Source organism: Stegostoma tigrinum, chromosome 1 (assembly GCF_030684315.1).
Source record: "Stegostoma tigrinum isolate sSteTig4 chromosome 1, sSteTig4.hap1, whole genome shotgun sequence".
NCBI classification, from domain to species: domain Eukaryota; kingdom Metazoa; phylum Chordata; class Chondrichthyes; order Orectolobiformes; family Stegostomatidae; genus Stegostoma; species Stegostoma tigrinum.
The window spans coordinates 151,931,616-151,954,654 of NC_081354.1; the positions used below are offsets into that span (position 1 = coordinate 151,931,616).

Consider the following 23,039-nt stretch of genomic DNA (forward strand, 5'->3'; position numbering starts at 1 on the left):
GGGGAAGGGTAGGGCTGAGGAGGAAGCTGGGAAGGAGAGGCCACTGTACATAACCTTCAATATCTGGAAGTTAAAGGTGGGAATTAGCTAATGGTAAATGGGATATAATGTTGGTTAGTCTGGAAGAGTGAACAGAATAACAGAATATTACTAAAATAGAGAAAACTTCAGAAAACTGCAACATATAAGGACTTGGGGGGTACCTGCGCATGAAACGTAAAGTTAGGAGACAGGTGTAGCAGGTGATCAGGAATGCTAATGGAAATTGGCCTTTACTTCAAGGGGTTTGGAATATAAGAATAGGGAAGTCTTATTGAAATTGTACAAGATGCTGGTGAGACCACATCTGGAGCACTGTGAGCAATGTTGGTGCCCTTATTTAAGGGAGAGATATTATTTCTTTGAACAAAGTTCAGAGAAGGTTCACTAGGATGATCCCTGGTCTGGAGGGACTGTCTTAACAGCAAAAGCTAAACAGATTGGGATTCTGATCAGTTTAATCTACAAGGGGTCATGAGTTCAAAGTGAGAGGAGGAAAGTTTAAGGGAGATATGCCGTGGCAAGTTTTTTTTTTACACAGAGGGTGGTGGGTGTCTGGAACGCGTTGCCAGCGGAGATGGCAGACGGAGACACGTTAGCGTCTTTTAAGATATATTTGGACAGGTACAAGGATGGACAGGGAGCAAATGGACACAGACTGTTAGAAAACAGATGACAGGTTAGACAGAGGATCTTGATCGGCGCAGGCTTGGAGGGCCGAAGGGCCTGTTCCAGTGGAGTAATTTTCTTTGTTCTTTGTTCTAATCTCTGGGGTTGAGAACAATGGGAGGTGATCTCATTGAAACATTTGGATTCTTAAGAGTTCACGAGAGTGTCTACGACCAGAGGGCATAGACTCAGAATTAAGGGGCACCAATTTAAAACTGAGATGAGGAAGAACTTCTTCTTTCAAAGTGCCGACAGTCTTTCGAAATCCTTGTTGCAAACAGCTGTGGGAGCAGAGTCCTTGTGCATAATTAAAGCTGAGATAAATAGATTCCTGATCAGTAAGGGAATCAACGGTTATGGGGAAATGGCAGGAAAGTGGACACGAAAAGCATTAGATCAGCCATGAATGGCAAAGCAGGCTCCAAGGGTCAAATGGCCTACACCTGTTCCTATTTCTTAAAAATGCTACAGTTTTGACTCGTGTTCGATCTCAACATTGTCATGATACCAAACTTGGATGCAGCACCCAGCTAGTGCTGAACAATTCATAGGGTAAACATTGAGATTTTAATTGCGGATGACTGTTGACAGTTAAAATCTGCTTAAATTTTGCACTCAAAAGATGAGCAATTTACACTCAAGTAAAACCTGCCATACCACCATGGCAACTCTCAAAGTTCTTCAAGGCTGGATAAACATGTATTTTTCCAATTAATTGATGGGAAGATAGAAGCCTTTGTTTTCAGTCCTCTGCACACCACACATCTTTCTTCCCAGCAACCTTAAATAATGATGGATCCAGCAGAAGGTGAGCTGAGGCAGGGGAAGTTTAGTTTACAGATGTAAGTGATTTTAGTGATAACACATACATGAATGGCAGCTCATTTTATGTTAAAACAGGATACTGAGATTAGAAACAATGAAGTTCAGCTTCAGACAGTTATTACTACTAGATTTGACACCTAAAACCTGCAATCCATTCCGAGCTAGGTTCCATATCCTACTTTTTGTGAACTTCAGTATAACGAAAATTCTCTTGCCCACGTGTTTACATAACCAATCAGCCCTCATGCATAGGATCACTGACTTGTTACCCCTAGATTAAGCAATCCTTTAAAACTGATTTTAAAATCCTCATCCTTGCTTTCAAATCCATCTGGGCTCTCACTACCTTACCTCTGTAACCTCCATCAGCCTAACAAGTTGGATCCAGAGTGATAGCTAAAGATTCAGCTGCAAAAGTCCTGGGCTGTGCAATACACCTTGTCTAACCGCCCCACCTCTATATCTCTTGTTTTTCCTTTAAGGGACCTCTGAAAACTCAGCTTTTTCCTCCAAGCTTTTGGCCAATGTGTTGAGTGTTCAAAGCATCAAGTCTGGTTAGCACTGTTGCCTCATAGCGCCAGGGACTGGGTTCGATTCCACCCTCAGGGGACTGTCTGTGCGGAGTTTGCACATTTTTCCCTGTGTTTGCGTGGGTTTCCTCGGGGTGCTCTGGTTTCTTCCCACAGTCCAAAGATGCGCAGGCTAAGTGGATTGGCCATGCTAAATTGCCTGTAGTGCCCAGGGATTTGTAGATTAGGTGGGTTATAGGAGGATGGGTCTGGGTGGGATGCTCTGCGGTCGATGTGGACTTGTTGGGCCAAAGGACCTGTTTCCACACTGTAGGGGTTCTATAAATTCTATAACATTTGTATCATAAGTAAAAAAGATTAAGTGAATGTCAAGAGTTGAGTAAAGATAATCAGGAAATGCCAAATGAAATGAACAAACATTTGTTTCTGCCTTCAATATAGAAAACAGTAAGAAATAGAAACAGGAGTAGGTCCTCTGCCATTTAACAGGATCACGGCTGTCCCTGCCCTTTGCCTATAACCTGTGGTTCCCCTCCTGATCAAGTATCCATCCATCTGTGTATCTATCTATCTACCTCAGTCTTAAATGTACACAAAAACACTGTCCCCACAGCTCTCTGTGACAAGGAATTCAAAAGACTCTCAATCCTGAGGGAAGAATTTCCTTGTCACGACTCTTAAATTGACACTCCTTAATTCTGAGATTATGCCATCTGATGCTAGACTCTCTTAGGAGGAGAAACATCCTTAGTAACCTAAGCCCCTTAAGAATCTTGTACATTTCAATGAGTTTCAATGAATTTCAACCATTTAGTCTTAGCCTTCTAAATTCCAATGAGTAGATTTGAAATTTGTTTAGTCTTTGCTCATAAGACTGGGGATCATCCTAGTGAAGCTTCTCTGAACTCCTACTAACGAAATAATATCTTTCCTTCAATAAGGTGACCAAAACTGTTCTCACTACTTCTGACACAGCCTCGGCACCTTGTGCAGTTGCAGTAAGACTTCCCTACTCTTATACTCCAACCCACTTGAAATAAGGGCCAACATTCCATTAGCGCTCCTCATTACCTGCTGATTGGGGATAATGTACCGGTAACGATTAATAATTGGCAAATGGGCAGAAAACAGGAGAAATGAATGAGTCATTGTGTATTAGCAGGCTGTGACTAGTGGATTACCATAAGGAACAGTGTTTGGGCTCGACTGGTTAATAATTTATGTTAATTAGTTGGAGATATGGATCAAATGAGATATTTCCAAATTCTAGAATGTTTTTGTGAGGAAGATGTGATGTGGCTTCAGGAGGTTTTGGACAAACTTAGTCAATGGGCAAGAACATCGCAGCTATAAAATGATGTGGAAAAAAGTGAGTTATCAATTTGTTAGGATAAACAGAGTATTTTGCAACAAGAAGTATTTTGTAAGTGTAAATGTACCAAATGACAGCCTTCAGTGAATGACATTTCCATGAGAACAACTAACGTTCAGGTGCATCAACTGTTAGGACAATGATGGAATGTTTGCCTTGAACACAAGAAGAATTGAGTACAAGATACTGAAGTCTTGTTTCAATTGTATGGGAGCATGGTTAGACCACACCTGGAATATCGTATGCTGTTGTGGTTTCCTTGCATCATTGTCATTGTGGGCGTGCAAAGGTTCTCCAGACTTGTTCCGAGGAAGGCAGTACTGCTGTGTGCAGAGCGAATAGGCAATTTGGGCCTGTGTCCAATTTTGGGCCCCACACCTCAGGAAGGACGTACTAGCCCTGGAGCGTGTCCAGCGAAGATTCACACGGATGATCCCTGGAATGGTAGGTTTAATGTATGATGAATGGCTAAGGATCCTGGGATTGTACTCTTTAGAAAGTTGAGGGGAAATCTAATAGAAACTTACAAGATAATGTATGGTTTAGAAGGGGTGGACGCTAGAAAGTTGTTTCCGTTAGGCAGGGAGACTGGGACCCGTGGGCACAGCCTTAAAATTAGAGGGGGTAAATTTAAAACGCAAATGAGACCACATTTCTTCAGCCAGAGAGTGGTGGGCTTGTGGAATTCATTGCCGCTGAGTGGAGTGGAGGCCAGGACGTTGGATGCATTCAAGGCAGAGATGGACAAATTCTTGATCTCAAAAGGAATCAAGGGCTACGGGGAGAGTGCAGGGAAGTGGTGTTGAAATGCCCATCAGCCATGATCTAAACGGCGGAGCGGACTTGATGGGCCGAATGACCTTACTTCCACTCCTATGTCTTATGGTATTCTCTGGCATTTTCAAGAATGCAGGATGATCTAAGTCAAACTTAAAAAATAGTAAAAGGGGTACACAAGGAAGATGCAAGTAAGACGTTTTCTCTGATTAGAGTGTCTAGAACCTGACGACACAAAGTAAAAAATAATGGTGTGCCAATTAGGACAAAGATGTGGATAAACTATATTACTCAGAGGGTTGCGAACCTTTGCAATTCTCCACTACTGACGTCAGTGGAAGCTTAGTCGTTGAGTATGTTTAAGGTAGATATTGATAGATTTCAGAACATCAATGACATAATGGGTTATTGGGATGGTGATCCGATCTGATACATTGTTGTCACATGTACTGAGATCCAGTGAAAAGTGTTGTTTTGAGTGTCTACAGGCAGATTGTACCGTACAAAGTGCACCAGGGTAGCAGAACAGAGTGCAGAATACAGTGTTGTAGCCACAGGCAAGGTGCAGAGACAGAGAGAGGTCAATATTTGCATTTGCGAAGTCCATTCAAAAGTCTGGCAATAGTGGGGGAGAATCTGTTCTTGAATTTATTTGTAAGTGAATTCAAAGTTTTACATTTTCTGCCCAAGCGAACAAGGTGGAAGATGGTACAACAGCGTGGATGAAATCTGTTAAAGTTTTCAATCAACCATGATCATAATCGAATAGCAGGGCAGGCTCAAAAGGGTGAATGACCTATTCCTAAGCTCCATATCCCATCCCAAATCAACCCTCTCGTTCCCAATGTCAGGTCCTTCAGTTGAGCACGTGCGAGCCTGAGAAGAGGGCTTGATGGGCAATCTTCAAAAGGCAGGGGAGACAGGTGCAGTGAAATTCCCCAGCCACCATTGGGTTCTGGTGGGCTCAGAGTCTATTTGCCTCAAGTGGTTCATTAATGAGTCTGATGGGAATCCTCCTGCCCTTGAGTGAGATTCCCCAATGCAAGTCATAATTTTCCTAATGCTCGGAATCTGATGTGGGATCTCATGCCTGATTCCCCTGGTCCTACAGCCCACTCTCCCATTACGTATTCAACTAATTTCCACCCATTGTGTCCCACTGTCAGAAACGTGGTCTCCTTTTGTGCCTTCACTTTTCATTTCTTTCAATTAGAATATTTTTGAAAATCTCAAGCTGTAGGTTACTTAATTACGGTTTGTCAGCTTACCTCCTGTTAGGTTTTACTCATTTCAATCGTGGTGGCTTCCTGTACAATTAGTTTTGGTTGTTCGCTTAGTTCTCTCAATAACGCAATGCTTTAATAGGGCCAACAGATTATATGATGGCAATGTTGGAAGCTGATATGAGGTTAAACAAGATAGTCAAGCAAATACTGCTGGCAGCTTTGTGTGTTCACCAGACTTCATGCTCATCTTTTTCTTAAAGTTACCATATTTTTACCCCAGTCAGCAACTCACCGGTAAGTGGTTAAGAGGTACATCAACTTGGCCCAGGAAATCATCTCTTGTCTGTGGAAAAAAAGACCATAACAGCTTTCTTAGTATTTTTGTTATATAATTTTGAAATATCACTAAAAATCAGAAATTTATTCCAACAGAAATTTATTTTTAAAATTAATCACTTAACCAAAAATTCAAAGAGGAGATAATTTGGCAAAGAGCAACAAAGAATCTAAGAGGAGATAAAATTATATTTATGTCACAGTGAACACGGCCTCCACACAACGATATAATAGGCACTGCAATGAACTCAATTTCCAATGGCCGGTATTGTGATGGAATGAAGCTTGTCTTCCAGTTCTACCTTTCTATCATGGAGTCCTACAAAAAGCCAAATGAAAGTCTAAGTATCAGAAGAACGGTTTAGTTTTTTTTTAAATCTTCAGTTCCCCGTGGTTGGGTATTTACCATAGTTACATGCTCCTCTAAAGACTGTGATTCAAAGAATGACAGTTGACAAGTTATGATAACTTGACAGTTTGAACAATGGTGATTGTCAATTGCTCAAGCCTATTCTAAATTGCTTTGCTTACAGCACTTTGAATGCTTTAAAGTTTGGAAGTTCAAATAATATCAATATTAAACTACATTTAGTCACAAATGCCATCCTGGTGTTTCAGACTACTGCATTTCCTTGTGCTGCACTATGTAGGTCACAGCACACAAGTTATGGATATAGGCCAGTTCAGCAGCAATTAGACACTGGCCTAAAATGGGGACACTCAAGAGCCTATACTGTGATTTTCACGAGAAAGCTGGTGGAGGCAGGAACTGCTGGTCCTTAAAGTTGGGGATCAAGCTCTTATGGTAGTAAAGGTAAATCTGAATCTAAAATAACTAATGATCTGTAGATTCTGGATGAAGGCAGCTTGCTGGATCTTTCTAACCTCTGAAACCTATGTTCATCTATCCACGGGACTGTAATGGAATGGGACAATGTATCTACAGAACAGATAATACTAACCAAAGAACTGAGCTTCAGTAATTTATAATCTGAACCTTAAAATACTAATTATCTGAAGTGCACAAGACACAAAATCAACATCCACTGGATCACAAGCTAATTCTCAAAAGAGGATAATGGCAGTTGAAAACAAAACTATGGTAAATGCACTCAAACAGGACTTAATTTTCCAGTCTAAGCCAAATAGACAGAATAGAAAAGGTCATTCTACAAGCAGCTGTTCATCATGTCATTATGCCACGATTTAATTGAATGGCAGAGCATTTTCAGTGGACAGAACGGTTTCTTGCGGCTCCAATTTCCTAGGTACAAAAATGAACACTTGCTGCATCACAATCTAATTCTAAAAACAGGATCAGGGCTGTTTTGCCGTTAAGCTGTTCAGCACATTTAATTTTTCAATTTCCAAAACAAAGCAATATCTTGCTAAAATGCCAGCTGATGCTAACAAACTATATTTCCACTTGAACTTATCTCCAGATTTCTTCTTTCCAGCTGAAAAGACTGTTTCAAACACTTACAAATTATAAACCTGAATTTGGATGGATATTACTTTGTGAATATTGTTTACATAGACCACAATGTATCCTTGGTTTCTTAGGAGCCAATTTTTTTCAATTATATCTTACCGTTTTAGTTGTGCAGCACTCTACTGAATTTATTAATAGTTTATTTGACGACTGTAGAGCACAAAGTGTCTAACCCATTTACCAGTTTCAACTTTTACTATTTCTACTCCACTGACGGAGTGAATTTTCATTTCTTTTCTTCCTTTCTGCAGCACTTTACATAATTTCTTTTCACGAAACTTCATCTGCCATTATCCTGCCAACACATATTTTTGTCCAATTTATTCTGTAATTTTTTTTAGCATTGCTCCCTCTTTGGTGCTATCTGCAAATTTTATCAAACTGTAAAACAGATTTCAAAATCAAGGTTAATTATAAAAGCTATAAACAATACTGATTCCACAAACAAATTATGTTCTTTATTCCTACCAAATCGAAATAATTTTGAATAATTATCCAATGATTTCCGTGCATCAATAGTTTTCTGTCCATATTCAGCATTAACTTTATTGTTCACATATGAGAGAGTGGGTGAGTTACCACTTACTACAATTATATTTGCTTAAAATTTCACCATTTGTTGTGGCATCACATTGTAAGAATCCTAAAGCCTTTGAGCAGAAGCAGCATAAGAGTATCTAAGAAAATGCAGCCAAGCTTGCAATCCAATTTACTGATTATAGCAATACCAACTGCAGCAGGTTATTTCAATTTTATCACATCTAATCCTTTTAAATGAGAACGCAAAAAAATTAGTTGAGCAAAACCAAACAAAAATATGAAAATCCATTCAAGCAGGACTTTATTTTCCATCTTTACCCATATATACAGAAGAGAAACGGTCATTTCGCAAGCAGGTATTGTGTGTCATTATGCCATGATCTTATTGAATGGCAAAGCAGCATCACTGAGCTGAGATAATGGGAACTGCAGATGCTGGACAATCCAAGATAACAAAGTGTGGAGCTGGATGAACACAGCAGGCCAAGCAGCATCTTAGGAGAGCAGCCTCCTCCTCATCTAATTTCATAGTGTCACATTGTGAAAGTACTATTTAAAGGCTAATAGATACTCAGTGAAAGGAAGCTCAAAAGTCAGTTCTTGCCTCCACTCTTTGGGGAACACCAAGCCTAAAGTGACACGAAAATTATATTTTAAGAGTTTGGAGATTGTTCAAAAAGTAGTATCAAAATACTTGCAAAAGCATAATTCAAGCAATTTCTCACACATATCACACATCACAACTTGCATGGCTCTTAATTAAAATGGCTTTAGATGTCAGCTGGTTTTGGTTTAATAGTTAACCAGGAGCTAAATCAGGTGTTAATCCTATCAATTTGCTTGGGTGATGGAGCTTAAGTCAGTGGGAACTCAGTTCGAAGTTGCGAATACCTTCAACCATTGGAATTTTCAATTCTATGGGCAATTCCCATGCAGTCAGCAGCATCAGGCCTGCTGTGTGCTCCCAAGTGTGCAAGAAAACATTGTCTTTATTTTTTTGCTCATCAAAACTGTGGACTGAAATGAGAAAGAATTGAATTGTTTTATATTCTAGGGGTTTACAAGAATGGCTGCATGTTTTTTGAAAGCGATGATTTTGTGATCTATTGTAAAACCTTGTCTGCATGGGTATGGATTCCAGAAATATGCAGATGAACTGGAGATGAGGGATTGTTTATGAGTGAAGATAATTGATTTTTACCTGGAACCAGCTCTCAATGACAAAGATCCTATGCCTGGTAATAACTATGATCAGATGTCAGTTAAATGAACTACTTGGGCTGTGATTAAACAAATAGAGACACTCGATTTTCAGGAGCCAAAAACTCAATATTTCAGTTCTCTGCAGTAAGCCACTTGAAATCAAAAGAAACCAACTTATCTTTCCTTCAGTAGTTAATGCAAGCTGTATTTGTGAATCTGGCAAGTCAGAGATCTTTCTAACATGAATTAGCCACACTGTGCCTCTTACAAACCAGTGAAAGCATTTGCAAAGAGAAAGGTCAAATAGAAACCTCTGGATCTAAAAAACCCCAACAAATTTTGTGAACAAAATGATGTAATTGTTTTTCCAGTCTTCCCCTGCCCCTATGTACTTTTGTTCTTGTTAATACCCATCTGTGTATGAGCATGTTCAGACGGGATTTAAGATTCTTAATTTCTAGAGGTAATTAAGTTAGCTTAATTTTTTTACCTGTAGCTAGAATCTAATGACCTGTAATAAATACTGATTATTGTTAAGCACAGACACCCAGCCCACACTTAACCTGGGTCAGATTATCAGATAGATTGGAGTTTTACCTATTTATTCTAAAAAAAAATGTTATAATGACTATGGTCCTATAAGCACGACTTAATTTCCAATGTGCCAATGCAGTGAGTTGTAGCCTGATGCAGAACTCTTGTCTACACGGTTGGTTGATCTGGGCTATCATAAATCATGTTGCTTAAAATCAACCCGCTATGTGAGATGATTTCTTTTCTGATTCCAACAAAAAATTTTCTCTCCCCCATCCCCACTATAAACCCAGCTGGCAAGTCAATCCCCTTCATTGGGGTGTTTTTCTTTGAGGCTATAAATGTTGACTCTCTTAGAATCCTTACTGATTTTTCTTTGTTTTTACTTTATTCTTTTATCAGTTTTGGTTTAGTGCTGTGAACCGGGAACTGTGAGCTAAAGAGAAATTTTGGACTATAGGTTTCGGTTTCTGTTTCTGACAGTTTCTGTTAAAAGAAAAACAGACCAAAGAAGCTGCTGTTTATCTGTGAGGCCAGGCCTGGAAGATAGGTTGATTTCTGATCTAGAGGTTCAGTAGACGCTTTGCGGCTGGGGAAGAGCATTACACATAAATAAAGAGCAGAATTTGGCTATTAATGAGGTCAGTACCTGGGAATTGGTTCCAACAAGTTTGGAAAAGACCTTAGGCTCAGACAGGGGACAGAGGTTAAATGGTAGATTGGACAGTGTGGAGATGGTCTGCCTTGCAGGGGGTGGTCAGAGGTTGAAAAGGGTTTTGGGCATGCATTTTCTGTGGAAAGCAATCCGGGTGTTGATACTACAACCTGTAAGTTTGAAAGGTCCCTTATCTAACCATCCATAAGCAGCTCTTGAAAGTTCGGAGAATAGGCAACAGCATTATAATTATTGCTGCCTTTATCTGAGTGAACGGAAAAAGTGACACTGATATTTTCAAAAACAAACTAAAATTAACCAAGAAACAAATTATTTGCACCAGTGAAACAACACAGTGTGAAAACTTCAAACCATCTGGCCAGTTTGGTTTTTTTATTATTTATCACAATTGTATTTGTTTGTCTGTCTGTCTTTTGCACTATTGGGATTGAAAACAAAGCTTTTTGGGTTTATAGCATCGACTAGTTAGATTAATTTATTGTTTAACTTTGTGCTGCTAACGTTATCGCATTGTTAATAAATTGCTAAGTCCCTTGTTTAGACTACAAAACAATGCTGAGAATTGATTATTCACAAAGTTTGACATTGATTAGAAGAATTCTGGCCAGGAGGTATTAGGACCAATTTTGAGGGTGTTTGAAGGTTTTAATTTTACTCTGTTGTGAACACAAATGGAAAGGCTGAATTGGCTGAGCTCTCAGTTGTCATGACAACTCTCACACCAACCTCCGGTGACTCAGCACTAGCCAAAACGGTGTGCCAATAATAGAAAGTGGCAATTCTATCTCATTAGAAAAAAAGTTAAACTCATCCAAAATCATGAGATAACAAGGTGTAGAGCTGGATGAACACAGCAGATGAACACAGTACTGCATCAGGGCAATGTTCAATCCAGCCACAACACACTGCAGTAACCCGGCTCTACACTTTGTTATCTTGGATTCTCCAGGATCTGCAGTTCCTATTATCTCTGGAGCACTGAGGAGTTTTCAAAAAAAGAGAACGGATACCCAAAAAGCACAATCTGCCATTACCTCCATGACAGACAGCAACAAGAAGACACAACACAACAAATCACACTAGTCATCCTACCGTATATCACAGATAACTACAAGACTGCTCTGGCCCCTAGTTATCAGGATAATACACAAACCAACGACCGCCCTATGCCATTTGGTGACAAATAAAAGGATCCCATTCTCACAACCAATAAAACTAACATACTATACAAAATACCAAGCAAGGATTGAAAGAAACATTACGTAGGCCAAACTGGAAGAAAACTGACATTAAGGATACATGAACACCAACTAGCCACCAAAAGACATGACCAGTTCTCACTGATCTCAACAGCCACAGACAAAGGAGGACACAAATTCAACTGGGACAACACATTCATAATAGCAAAGCCAACCAGAGTCATGCCAGGGAATTCCTGGAGGCCTGGTAATCCAACTAGAACTCCATCAACAAACACATTCAACTGGACCCAATATACAATCTACTGGAAAACAGAACCAGAAGTGATGTCAAACATCCCAGCAAACCGAGGCATATAAATAACAAGAGGGAAAGAACACCAATGCTTCACCGGGGGCACAATGACAATGTTACCTAGCTGGGTGACGAATATCTGCAGTAAAACACATCCACGCATGTGCAAGACGACTACTTCAATAAAGTGAGGTCGAGGGTTATTCGATCAGCTGTGGTCTCACTGATGGGCTGAGCAGACTCGATGGGCTGAATGGCCTACTAACGCTCCCTTGTCTTGTGGTCTTACCCTGTAATAAACAACAGATGCCACATGACCATGATAAATGTGCCCTTCCTCTCTGCCAGATTCTACATTACCTTGGTCAGCAAGGTGATTTCAGTGTGAAACAATTATGGCACTGACTAATTCATACTGTATTCATGCTTGAATACACAACATGAAGTCTTTCATTTTGTTAAGGACTAGATAAAATATTCCAAACTACTAAAAATGGAGTCCTTTTGTAGACAGGCAGAACTAATCACAGCCATCCATGAAAGGCATACACCGGCATTCCACTCCCATAGGTCTCAGATGTCCTCGTTCTTCAAGGACCGCAACCTCCCCACCCGCGGTGGTCGAGAACTCCCTCGACCGTGTCTCCTGCATTTCCTGCAACTCATCCCTCACACCCTGACCCCACAATAACCACCAAAAGAGAATCCCCTTAGTGCTCACATACCACCCCACCAACCTCCGGATACAACGCATCATCCTCCAACACTTCATCCATCTACAATCTGACCCCACCACTAAAGACATTTTTCCATCCCCACCCTTGTCTGCCTTCCAGAGAGACCACTCTCTCCGTGACTCCCTTGACCGCTCTACACTCCCCTCCAACTCCACCACACCCGGCACTTTCCCCTGCAACCACAGGAAGTGCTACACTTGCCCCCACACCACCTCCCTCACACCCATCCCAGGGCCCAAGATGACTATCCACATCAAACAGATGTTCACCTGCACATCCGCCAATGTGGTATACTGTACCTGCTGTACACGGTGTGGCTTCCTCTACATTGGGGAAACCAAGCGAAGGCTTGGGGACTGCTTTGCAGAACACCTACACTCGGTTCGCAATAAACAACTGCACCTCCCAGTTGTGAACCATTTTAACTCCCCCTCCCATTCCTCAGACGACATGTCCATCATGGGCCTCCTGCAGTGTCATAATGATGCCACCCGAAGGTTGCAGGAACAGGAACTCATATTCCGCCTGGGAACCCTGCAGCCTAATGGTATCAATGTGGATTTCACCAGCTTCAAAATCTCCCCTCCGCCAAAACTGCATCCCAAAACCAGCCCAGCTTGTCTTTGCCTCCCTAACCTGTTCTTCATCTCACCTATTCCCTCCTCCCACCTCAAGCCGCACCTCTATTTCCTACCTACTAACCTCATACCATCCCCTTGACACGTCCGTCCTCTCTGGGCTGACCTATCCTCTCCCGTCAACTTTTGTGCTCCTAAGATGCTGCTTGGCCTGCTGTGTTCATCCAGCTCCACACTTTATTATCTCAGATTCTCCAGCATCTGCAGTTCCCATTAGCCCAAGATATTGTCCAGATGTTTTTGCATTTAGATGTGGACTGCTTCAGTATCTGAGGAGTCACGAATGGTGCTGAACACTGCAATGATCTGCGAAAATCCACAACCATTCGCACTTCTGACCTTATGCTGGAGGAAACGTCATTGAAGTAGCAGCAGATGATGGTTGGGCTGAGAACACTATCCTGAGGAACTCCTGCAGAGATGTCATGGAGCTGAGATGATTGACCTCCAACAATCACGACCATCTTCCTATGTGTACGGTACGACTCACCACCACCGCACCCCGCCTACCTATTCCCATTGATTCCAGTTTTACCAAAGCTCCTTGATGCCACACTCAGTCGAATGCAGTCTTGATTGAACCTGTCTCTACATGTAGTCAAACTTTTATATCATCTGCCTGACGGAAGACGGTGGAAGCAAATGTAACTGGGTGGAAGAGGTCTTCCATTATTCAGGTTGCTTTACCGAAGCAGTGCAAAGTATAGGTGAAGTCAATGGATAGGAGATAATAAAAGGTGAGGCTGGATGAACACAGCAGGCCAAGCAGCATCTCAGGAGCACAAAAGCTGACGTTTCGGGCCTAGACTCTTCATCAGAGAGGGGGTTGGGGTGAGGGTTCTGGAATAAATAGGGAGAGGCGGACCGAAGATGGAGAGAAAAGAAGATAGGTGGAGAAGAGAGTCTAGGTGGGGAGGTAGGGAGGGGATAGGTCAGTCCAGGGAAGACGGACAGGTCAAGGAGGGGGGGATGAGGTTAGTAGGTAGGAGATGGAGGTGCGGCTTGGGGTGGGAGGAAGGGATGGGTGAGAGGAAGAACAGGTTAGGGAGGCAGAGACAGGTTGGACTGGAATGGATAGGAGGCTGGTTTGCATGATAGATTGGGCTGTGTTCACAACTCTCTGAATTTCTTGCAGTCCAGGGAGAAGCAGTTACCATACCATGCTGTGAAGCATCAAGGTAGGATGCTTTCAACGGGTCACAATGTCAGAAAGAAATTGATAATGCATGACCCTTAATACATCCAAAACACCTGCTCAGGAGGACACAGAAATATATGTTCCTTTGGAAACGAGCAGGCTGCTGGGCAAACTCCATTTTAAATCAGTTTGTTCCAGACTACACGAGCCCTGTGGCAAACTCAAAGAACGATCATCATCCTCCAACCTTTACCTGCCAACAACAGTTCTCCAAGCATACATCATTTAATAAAAAGGCACACTGTTGGTGGGAATCAACAGATAGGGGACAGTGGACGTCATCTTCCTCATCAACTAATCCCAGAGGTTCATTACAGTTGCATGTTTAAACTTGATGGCACAAACCCCAGTGATAATCAAGCTGACCAGTTCTCACAGCTGACTTGACATCTTTGTTGGCACAGACTTGTCCTGGTGATGCACAGTGTACATTCCAGAAGCTGCAATTATTTTACTGTACCTATTCCTCAATACAGCAGTAGCAGATTACAGCTGGTTAAATCATTCACACCAACATTGATAAATAACTCACTTCACCTGAAACTTCATGATTCTTCGGCTATTTTCTGACACAGAGTACCAAAGCTGAAGTCATCATTAAGCCAATCAAAAGATTGTGCTTGGGAGCCACACTCATTAACATTGGAAAACTTAACATTCTGAATTTCTGTAAATTATCAACACAACTTTGTATGTTGACTGCACAAAGTTGGAAGATCACAAACGATATGGGCAGTGTGCACCTTTATGACTCTTAGTCTGCACTGAGTCACTTTATAAGAGAAACATTAGACTGTTCCTAGCTCAAGACAAGGAAGAGGAGAAGGATATAGAAGAATCTGTCTCCCAAAGCTACTGAATAGCTAAATATAGAGATATGGCAGATGCCTGTAGCAAATAATTGTCAATGGGGTGCAGCATGCTTTCAGAAGGTGAGCAAAATTAACATTGGATTGAGTTTTAGGATCCTCTCACCAACTGCTTTAACATCTGGGGCAGAGAAAATGACCCAGGCAACTTCCTGTTGCCAACCTCCCAGCAATTTGACATGGAGTTGGGCAAGGCCTGGGCTGACCAACACACCCAGGTCCCAGTTGAGACTCTTCAGTGATACACAGTCCCAGCCCTGTCCGTGGGTGACATAAGTGTTGCCAGGATCACAGGATTGCTGGCCAATCACAGAGGCTGAGCTTTCACTGAGTGAGTAAATCTGAGGGGCAGAATTCTCATCTCCAGCCATTTAATGCTCCTTGCTGCCAACTTCTGCTAATTAAGAAGTGTGAAGCATGTTAAATGACAGTTACTCATCTGAACCCCTTGACTGCTTTACTGCACATCATGATGATTTGGGAGTGATTCCAATACTAGTTCACTATTAATTTATGCATTATTATAGGCTGTATAGTCTACACAGCTGAGATCATCAAAATCATGTCAGTGCTTACATGTGTTTTTCAGGTTGCACACTTACAAATCCACTCTTGAATATTTGGTGAATTACTCATTTGTGATATCCAATGTTTTTGATAGCATTTGGAACTTAAAAACAAGTTACCAAACGGTGTTATGCTCATAACTCAAGTTGTTCTTTGAATTGCTCCAGCTCTGGCTTCCATTCTTCATTCACCAATCCAAAGGTTGCACACAATCCATCCTTTGTTCCTCACATTACAACACAAATCATTTATCCATTGCAAACATGATTACAGTCAATGGTTGGGAGATAGCTTTCCGAAGTGTGGGGGTATTTGGTTCCCCAGTCTGCTTTTTTCATGGGGGGGGCGGTACGTAAAGGAGTACTGGTTAGTGATTGAAATGGCAGCTAATCAATTCTCAACATGGAAAATTTTTTGACACAGAGGAAGGTTTAGTTTGTGCCTTTTCATTTTTGCTGAGAGATGGTGGAACGGTGTTGGCCAAAACTGACTCAGTGGTTAGCAGTGCAGCCTCGCAGCACCACGGACCCGGGTTCGATTCCGGCCTCGGGCAACTGTCTGTGCAGAGTTTGCACATTCTCCCCGTGTCTGCGTGGGTCTCCTCTGGGTGCTCCGGTTTACCTCCCACAGTCCAAAGATGTGCAGGCTAGGTGGATTGGCCATGCTAAATTGCCCGTAGTGTTCAGGGGTGTGTGGGCTATAGGGGGATGGGTCTTGGTGGGATGCTCCAAAGGCCGGTGTGGACCCGTTGGGCCAAAGGGCCAGTTTCCACACTGTACGGAATCGAATCTAAACAAAAAACAGTGGGTTTAAAATTTGTACTCCAAGGAGGTGGGGTACCAAAAGATCATTTCTGCTCTCCTTGCGATGAGGTGGGAAATGCTTTTGATTAGTAGCAGAGAGAGACTTGCTATGTCCAGACAGTTTGTTGGACTGTTGGAATTAATGGCGATGTTTGACTATATGTTTCAGTTTGAAAAGTTAGGTCAGTTTTCAAGTCGCCAGCAAAATTTAATGTTAATTACACTCTGGCAGTCAGAACAGTACCTGATGTTCACTCTGAGATCTAGCACAAGGGATTTCCATTTCTGGCCTCCTGTGATGTTAAGATGGACAGAAACCAAAATTTTCCGATTCCACATCCATGTGGGGGTTGTAAGGCTGGAAGGGATTACAGAGAGAGGGGAATGAGGAGGGATTTGAAAACAATTGTGATTTTTTATAGGGATAATGGGAATTGTAGATGCTGGAGAATCTGAGATAACACAGTGTGGATAATAAAATGTGAGGCTGGATGAACACAGCAGGCCAAGCAGCATCTCAGGAGCACCTGAGATGCTGCTTGGCCTGCTGTGTTCATCCAGCCTCACATTTTATTATCTTGGAATTCTCCAGCATCTGCAGTTCCCATTATCTCTAACAAAGTGTGGAGCTAGATGAACAGAGCAGACCAAGCAGCATCTTAGGAGCACAAAAGCTGACATTTCAGGCCCAAAACGTCAGCTTTGGAGCTTGAGATGCTGCTTGGCCTGCTGTGTTCATCCAGCTCTGCACTTTGTAATCTGGGAATTTTTATAACTGAGTCACGGCTTACGAGTGTTAGGAATGATACTAAGTCTTTTAGGTCAATTTTCTGGGCTGAAAATTAATCATACAGCGCATGCTTCACATATCTATTGAAGGAGGAACCATCATAGGTTAAATGAGCATGATGGATGAATGGAAATGATACAAGTTAGAACAAAGACAGAAACTGTTGCCGGAAAGTAGAAGGAAATGACTGCAAAGCATGTCTGGGTACATGACCATATGCAAGTCCTCTCTAAATCATTCACTAATCTGATTTGGAAATACATCAGCATTCCTTCACCATCCTTTAGGTTAAAATCCCAGAACTGCCTATCCATCAGAATTGAAGATTAACCTACACTCAAAATCAGAAGTTACACACGACCAGGTTATGGTCCAACAGGTTTATTTGAAATCACAAGCTTTCAGAGTGTAACCCCTTCATCAGGTGAAATGAGAGAAGCAGAGAACACAGAATTTATAAGCAGAGAGATCAATGGCAGAGAGATCAAAAGATCATACAAATGGTGTGACTGGTGAGTCAAATAACCTCTCTCTGCAGATGATCAAACGTGTCAGATGGTATAAGTGTCAATAGCTGGATAGCAAGCCAAGGAATGACCTATAATCCACTTATATATGAGGCAGAGAGATAATTACAAAAAAAATTAAAAATAAGGTGGTGCTGGCGACAAAACAAATGAGTAGAATAACATGATAGGTGTAGGAGTCGCATGCTGAGGGTCTAATCAAAGTAATCAGTAATCCAAAACTGCACAAACTTATTAAGGTAGGGGTGATCCAGGTGATGGTGTTAAAACAGGGCAGGAAGATTTCACAGATACAGAACAATGTGGTAGGGTAACACGTAGCGCAAGATGAACCCAAGACCATCAGTCCTAGTGTGCTCAACTTATCAATTGTCAGTTCAGACATGCCACAGTGGAAAAACTCCAATGACCTCAACAGAAGACACAGGATACGACCAATAGAGTAACTTCATCGTCCCATATTTCCCCAGAGCGCAGAGACTATGCCAAGTTCTTCGCGGCATTCAACATGTCATCAGTGATGATGAGCATCTTGCCAAGATCATGCCTATGCCTCCACTTCTCACCTTCAAATAACTGCCAAACTTTAAACATACCGTTACTTGCACCAAACAACCCAGCCTTCAGGACAACAGACTACAACACCACGCAATCCTGCCATGGCAACCTCTGCAAGACATGTCAGATCATTGACACGGATACTACCAGCCACCACATACATGGCAGATACTCATGTAACCTGGCCAATTATTGTCTATCTCATACACTGCACACGAGGGTGCCCCAAGGCATGGTACATTGGCGAAACCAAGCAGATGATATGACAACAGGTGACTGTTGCATGATGTCCAATTGCCAAAGAGAAATGATGCCCCCCAGATGGGGGACACTTCAGTGGTCAAGGACATTCCGCCTCTGATCTTCAGCTGAGCATCCCCAACAGCGGCCTTCAAGACAACACCGCAGAACTGCTGAGCAGAAACTGATAGCCAAGTTCAGTACTCATTAAGGCAGCTTCAGTCATGATATTGGGTTCATGTCACGCTAACTGTGACCCCACCATGCTGTTCTGTATCTGTAAAATCTTCCTTCCTGTCCTGTTTTAACACCATCACCTGCATGAATCATTATCATATCTCTACCTTAATTAGTTTGTACAGTTGTGGATTACTGATTACTTTGCTAAGACCCTGGGCATGCAGCTCTCATACCTATCATGTTATTTCACTCAGTTGGTTTGTCTCAAGCACCATCTTATTTTTAACTTTTTGTAATTATTTTCTTGCCTTAATTAATCAGATTATAGGTCATCCCTTCACTTGTTTTTCAGCTGTTGACACTTCACTCACACTTTGACCTGTTTGATCACCGGCAGAGATTTATTATTTGACACCCCACTCACATCATTTGTATGATTTTTCAAAATCTCTCTGCCCTTGATTTCCCTGTGCTTCTCTCCCACTTTACCTGATGAAGGGGCCATGCTTTGAAAGCTTGCAATTTCAAATAAACCTGTTGGACAATAAACTGGTGTTGTGTGACTTCTGACTTTGTCCACCTCAGTCCAACACCGGCACCTCCACACATCATCTACACCCAAAAGATTGCAGCAGATCAAGAAAACAGCTTCTCAAGGAGAATTCAGGATGGGTAGATGGGCAATAAATTCCTGTCTAGCCAGCAACACTGGCATCCCTTTTACCAATAAAAATGGCAGTCATGTTAGTATCAAATAACAAAGCACCCAGGAAGAGCAACTGGGTGATCATTATTAGGAACAAAGTCCAGTGTGTAAGAGGTGGACCTCACCAACAGTAAAAGCTCAGAGAAGAGATGGAAGGGAAAGATGAAAATGCAGGATCACAGCAGGAGGGAACCTTAAAAGAAAGTTATTCAGCTGGGTTAAGACTACGACAAAAAGCAGCAGTGCCATTTTGCCAGAGGGGGAAAAAAATACAATTATTTCTGCAGATAACAAGGTTTGTTGTCTCAGATTCTCCAGCATCTGCAGTCCCTACTATCTCTGAATTAATTATTTCTGCACCATTCTTCATGGAGATAAGAATGGTAGAGGCATGGGGATGTGGGAACTCTTCTTTTGAGGTGCAGGTGTCCAAACCAGGCTTTCCTGAATGATTTTTGAACAGTGGTCAGTCGTAGTGATGGAAAGCCAGGTTAATAATGCTTCAAATGATCCAGTTAGACCTGGCAATAAATGATGGCTGTCAGAATTGGTCACATCTGCAGCTCTTAGACACAAGAGAAAACACAAGTGGCATAAAAATAAGGGCAAGAAAGTGCAGACGTTTTAGTGGGTGTCAAAAGACAAAGACTTTAGAGGAGGTGACTTACTAAATCACAACGCAGAAATGCCAGTAAGAATTTTATTCCAATGGCCAGATAGATGGTAATTTTAAGGTACAGAAGGAAGAAACTTGGAAATGCACAATTAAAGGTGATATTGAAGAGGACATTTTAATATTCAGAATTCTGCAGAATTTCAACAAGTCATAAAAGCACAATAATCCATTTCACCTTTCTGTACAGTAATTCAGTGAGAGTCGGTCCTCATTCTCTCTCCCGATTGCCATACAAGTTTAGTTCCTTCAAATGCGTGCAAAGTACTGCAGAATGCTAGAGAAATTCAGTCAGATCAGATTTGAAACATTAAATCTTTCTCTCTCTGTTGTTCCCCACAGATGCTGACAAACCTGCTGAGTTTCACCAGTATTTTCTGTTTGTTTCATTTCTTGCAAGTGTACTTTCAAATATTTTTTACAAATCACCAATCATCCCACTGCCCCCACATTCACAGGTGATGCATTCCAGATCATTACCATTCAAGCACTAAAGAAGTTCTTTCTCACATCCGCCTCCAAATCTCTTGTGAATATTTACTTAAATTGTTGATATATTGACAGAGTAAAATCACTGGCTTCCTGTTTGCTTTGGTGGCTTGGATAAAAAGTACCTTTTTTTTGTTAGGTGTTACATAAAAGCAATGTGTAGCCTTAAAAGTAGCTGCGTATCAATTTTATGACTCACTTTTACTTTGGGGGAAAATATTCCAAAGCATCACATTTGACAAGAAAACATTGCTGAAAACTTTGCATTCTCCTGAATGTCTTGCTATCCATTGCATGTGTGGAATGAAAACTCACCAGTTTCTTTCCCAATGGTGATGCCAGCAACTTTTTTATTTGCTTGGCAGCATTCTGCATCTCACTGGGTTATACACATATCAGCTCAGTAGTTAGGACTTACTGTTGATAAGATGTCTGGTTTGAAATCCAAGGAAGATGGAATTCGAAAACAACAACACTGCATCTCCAGCCCAAGGTAGGTTGTCATTGAATACCTAGAGCATGGAAGCAGGCCGTTCAGTCCATCGAGATAACAAAGCGTGAAGCTGGATGAACACAGCAGGCCAAGCAGCATCTTAGGGGCACAAAAGCTGACAAGGAGCTTTTGTGCTCCTAAGATGCTGCTTGGCCTGCTGTGTTCATCCAGCTCTACACATTGTTATCCTCAGATTCTCCAGCATCTGCAGTTCCCATTATCTCTCATTCAGTCCATCGAGTTCACACCAACCCATTGAAAAGCAGTCCACTCAGACCCTCCCTAAACCTGTAACCCTGCATTTACCATGGCTAATCCACCCAACCAGGACATCTTTAGACTGCGGGAGGAACCCCGCGCAGACATGAGGAGAATTTGCAAACTCCACACAGACAGTCACCCGAGGCTAGAATCGAACTGTGGCACAGGAACACAGTCCCTGGCACTGAGGCAACACAACTAACCACCGGGCCACTGTGCCACCCCTCCACCCAACTTTTTACAACCTAAAAGTTACAAGCTGCTGTCCAGTCTCTTTTTAAATTTGCATTTAGGTTAATGCAATTGCCTGAGGAAAGGGAAAAGAAAAATACAATGTAAAGGGACAAAACAGCTATGTGGAATTAGGTCACAGATCAGCCATGATTTACTGAGTGGTAGAACAGGCTTCAGGGACAAAATGACCTACTTCTTCTCCGTTTCTAAGTTAAGTTAGATAAAGTACGATGTGTGCCAGAGTAGAAGTTTATAAATTCCATTTTTGTTTTGCACATAGACTTTTCCGTCCTCCCAATAGGCAAGGTGCTTTTAAAGAAAATAGATAATTGAAGTGCCTATCATACCGTTAATCTTCAGGCCAGGGAATTGACCAAAAAAACCCTTCCTAACACCTCTAAGAATTGATTAGAAACAATTCACACTAGAAACATTTTCACAATGTTTTGGGTTGCCATGGCCAAACTGTCAATTTGCTGTGAAAATCAATCATAAAATGTCTACTGCACATTTAGCTTCCAAGAAACTATCTAGATACAATGAGTATTTCCAAATTAACTTGTTTCTATTAAGGGCTTGTCTTTTGTTTTTACTATTGAGTTTGTACCACATGCTCCAACATATCCAAGAAATAAAGCAAGTGAGAATTATCACAGACAGGCAAAAATATAAAACAGAAAAAAGGAAAAAGGTCAGAAAGCTCACTCTGAGGTTATGTTTCTGCCAGAACATAGCATTGAAAATTCCCTAATCGAAATCATACATGATACTTCATACTCGTAACCAGTGGGCATTCCTCTTTAACTTTCCCCTCCACAACTTTTGACATGGCCAACCACCCTAGATATTTTTTAAAATCAACCTACACAGTGACGTTATGATTCATCTTTCATACAGGTGGGACTTAAAACCAGTTCCTGTGACCCAGGGGTAGGATCATTACCACTTAGCTGTAATCTGACCATTCTCTGGCTCACTTTCTTTGGGTGCATCAATGATATAATCGCTTTGCTTCCCACAGCGTGACCCATGAAGACCTCAAGTATGGATCACCACTACCCTTCATCCACATGCTGTCTCTTAGTGATGTCATAAAAGATGTTGTAGACAACCAGTTGTCCCTCGCTGCCATTTCTTGATGCTGACAGTTTGCCTGCCAAACATATGGTTTTGGATAGATTGTGATTTCCTCCAGCAAAATGCTATGGCTTTACCACCAACTCCTCTCCCTCTCGTAACTTAGTCCTAGTCAGAACCAACTGCTCACAACTTTGGCATTCTGTTCAACCTAACATTTACCCCATCACAACGATAGTCTATGTTGTTTTGTATATGGGCCTGAAAGTCTTTAAACTAAGAGCCA

At 41.7% G+C, this 23,039-nt stretch overlaps 1 protein-coding gene across 12 annotated transcripts in view; it reads right to left on the minus strand.

The window, feature by feature from the left end:
* The window catches only part of nedd4l (NEDD4 like E3 ubiquitin protein ligase), a 418,475-nt gene that overhangs the window by 113,305 nt on the left and 282,131 nt on the right, over positions 1-23,039 (minus strand). For 11 of the 12 annotated variants that reach the window (XM_048520280.2, XM_059649474.1, XM_059649468.1 and 8 more), the window contains one exon: positions 5,731-5,781. In XM_048520280.2, the coding sequence (XP_048376237.2) occupies positions 5,731-5,781 (51 nt within the window). Of the gene's footprint in view, positions 1-5,730; positions 5,782-16,769; positions 16,824-23,039 lie in introns of those variants that run through there. The other variant, XM_059649485.1, reaches the window with a different exon arrangement.